A 2,627-nucleotide genomic window follows, 5' to 3' on the forward strand; every position below is an offset into this window, starting at 1 on the left:
AACAAACACTGGCTTGACGTTCTACCACTACACTTCAAATTTGAGAAAAATATTATTCGATATTTTCCATATATTCGTCTTTAGTGAAAGATGACAAGAGAGTCTCGGCAAACAAAACTAAAATAACTAAGAAGCCTCATTCCGTGTGCTCATGCTTGCAAAGTAACAGAATTGAGGGATTCCTAAGAATTTGTCTATAATGCATGCATTTGGTCTAACAGCTGGAACCTTTTCTGCAGGTGAGAACACCCGAACTTGCAGTGATAGAGCCCACAATAGAGGAAGGTCTTGCCGCCATACTCGAAGCTTTGGCATAGCTTGAGGATTCTTTAGCCCCTGATGCTGTGAAGAATGCCCCATTTAATATAAGATCTCCCACTGATCTCCAGTTGCCTTCTGTTGAATCTTGGTGCTTTGTAACCTGCACATTACCCATACTATAACTAGACTACAACCGTTGAATACCAAAGATATAAGAGACATGAGTTGTACAGGTCTTTTACCTCCTTGTGGAATCGATAATCAGGAGCAAGGAATCTGTTGCCTTGGCTGTTAATGGTGGGGTTTGCACTTCCCCCGATTGCATACATTTCCCAGTGGGTGTAATCATTGTTCACCACATGAAAGTATCCATGTCGACATCTGCATCATAACGTTAATATCTTAAAGACTTGAGCAAATAAACTTCAGCAAGCTGTATATTCGTGGTCTTTGTGCAAGGAATACAGTTTGTTACAAAATTCTATTCACACCTGGGCATACGTTGAACAAGCCCTTCTCCAAAGTGGTTGAAAGCAACTGTTACTTGCATTTTGACGTCCTCGGTGTAGGCGTCGCTGTGTCCTAGGAGCATCACTTGGAAAAAGCCAATAAATATTGGACTTGAGAAATAGCGTTCTATCGACAATTTAATAAATACTCACATTTTTTTCGTTCAAGTCAAGTAATAGGCTTTTAATACCCTACCCTAAAATCCTCGGATAAAAAATACAATTGTGAAACCTAATTTCAAAGAAAAGTATATTTATGGAAGACCAAAAAAGCAGTATTGAGCACCTTGTCATGGTGAGTGAAAAAGCTGTTTGAAATGGTTATAGCAGTGGAACCCATGATGGCGTCGATCAATCCATCTGCGCAACTTGACAATGAACAGTGGTCAACCCAAATTGCGCTTGATCCAAAGATGGAAATCCCATCTCCATCACTCTTGGTTCTAAACCCATAATGTGTCTGGGAGCTCCTAACATTTGTGTTTCCCGCAGGTTTACAGTCGTGGATATGAACTCCATGAATGATAATATTGGTCACATACTGAATTGTAATGCAAGCTCCATTTGCTATATGAACATTGGCACCTCTACCATCAATAGTCTTATAACTGTTCATGATAAGCTCCTCCTTGAGCTGAATAACCATATCTTTTTGGAAAATAATCCAGAGAGGTTCGGTTTGAATAAAAGCGTGCCGCAGAGTGCCAGGTCGAGGATTGACCGGGTCATCGTCATTTGGATCTGTAACTATATAAAATCTGCCATTCTTACCTCCAATGGCGTTTTTGCCAAATCCGATGGCACAATCAGCCAGTCTCTTTCGGTTGTTAACCCAGTTAGGATCACAACGCCAACAGTCATCGATGGGGTTCCCCGTTTCGCACGAGCTCAGCTTTCTTTTCGAATTATTTAAACTGCTGCACAATAGTTCTTGAAGTAAATAATCTCAACTGTCTGTAATATATGCTAGCTATAAAAAAATACGAGGACTTTGAAATTCTCTTAATTGAACTGACTTAAATATCTTTTCTGTAGTTAATTTTCTTTCATTGAATCTGTCTCAACGACGACAATTGTTAATTATCCATTGGCATGATGATATGGGTGATAGAAATTTGTTCTATAACTGCTGCATACCAACTACAGTTACAAGAATAGTATTATAGAAATTACAGTGAAGAAAACGTCGAGGAACAGCATAAGAATAAATAGAACATTTATAATAAACCTTGTCATTTAAGATTTCATACTAATGTACTAAATTCAATAAGATATTGGATTTCATTTCTATACTACCATAAATAAATTCTCTAAAATTTCTAAATCATCTGAAAGGCGAAATGGTTACCTTTCTACCATTTGAACTACAAGCTCCGGCTTCTCAACATGATATTTATCACTATTCTCAGCCTTAGTCATATTGGAGGGGGTTCTTATTGATTCCACCATTACTAACTTGATGAAAAAGACAGCAAGAAGAAGAAACAATGGCTGTAAGGCTTGTCTGCTCGCCATTTTGGATAGGAGAAAACCTGCAATGGTTGTATTACATGCTATGGCTTTGGGCTATCTTATATACAAAATCATCATGTGCAAAATCTGTAGAGAAGGGGGAATCTTGACCCCGACGTTTGAAAAATTGTTGTGTGCACGTTATCTCAGTGCGATTATTACGGTGGTAATGCACATGACTATAGCGCTTGACTCATAAACAATAGTGAGTAATGATGTGATAGAGCATTCCTCCAACGTTTCTTAGAATGTTTACTCCGACGTTTTTCTGAATTGAGAGTTTTCTCCAAATCTATTTGAAAAACATAGATATAGAAACTTTCATGGATGTGGTGGACGCGGCAT

At 38.4% G+C, this 2,627-nt stretch overlaps 2 protein-coding genes across 2 annotated transcripts; both read right to left on the reverse strand.

The window, feature by feature from the left end:
- Nucleotides 1–214: 214 nt before the first annotated feature.
- Nucleotides 215–853, reverse strand: LOC131874352 (probable pectate lyase 18). The gene is made up of 3 exons (XM_059217685.1): nt 753–853; nt 504–642; nt 215–421 (listed from the first exon to the last, which is right to left on the reverse strand). Exons 1-3 carry the CDS (start codon nt 851–853, stop codon nt 215–217), a joined length of 447 nt encoding a protein of 148 aa, XP_059073668.1.
- A 155-nt stretch (nt 854–1,008) lies between these two features.
- LOC131874353 (probable pectate lyase 20) lies at nt 1,009–2,285 on the reverse strand. Its single transcript, XM_059217686.1, has 2 exons — nt 2,119–2,285; nt 1,009–1,687 (listed from the first exon to the last, which is right to left on the reverse strand). The coding sequence occupies exons 1-2, from the start codon at nt 2,283–2,285 to the stop codon at nt 1,009–1,011; spliced, it is 846 nt and encodes a 281-aa protein (XP_059073669.1).
- Between the last annotated feature and the right edge of the window lie 342 nt (nt 2,286–2,627).

The sequence above is a fragment of the Cryptomeria japonica genome, chromosome 3 (genome assembly GCF_030272615.1).
Source record: "Cryptomeria japonica chromosome 3, Sugi_1.0, whole genome shotgun sequence".
In the NCBI taxonomy this organism is placed as follows: domain Eukaryota; kingdom Viridiplantae; phylum Streptophyta; class Pinopsida; order Cupressales; family Cupressaceae; genus Cryptomeria; species Cryptomeria japonica.

What these genes read in the sequence shown, in the direction of transcription:
- LOC131874352 (XM_059217685.1), bottom strand. Translation starts at nt 853, where the DNA reads ATGCTCCTAGGACACAGCGACGCCTACACCGAGGACGTCAAAATGCAA. An exon ending in CTTGTTCAACGTATGCCCAG is followed by an intron (nt 643 to 752) that starts GTGTGAATAGAA and finishes GTTATGATGCAG; the next exon opens with ATGTCGACATGGATACTTTC. An exon ending in ATTATCGATTCCACAAGGAG is followed by an intron (nt 422 to 503) that starts GTAAAAGACCTG and finishes GGTAATGTGCAG; the next exon opens with GTTACAAAGCACCAAGATTC.
- LOC131874353 (XM_059217686.1), bottom strand. Translation starts at nt 2,285, where the DNA reads ATGGCGAGCAGACAAGCCTTACAGCCATTGTTTCTTCTTCTTGCTGTC. An exon ending in GTAGTTCAAATGGTAGAAAG is followed by an intron (nt 1,688 to 2,118) that starts GTAACCATTTCG and finishes ACTATTGTGCAG; the next exon opens with CAGTTTAAATAATTCGAAAA.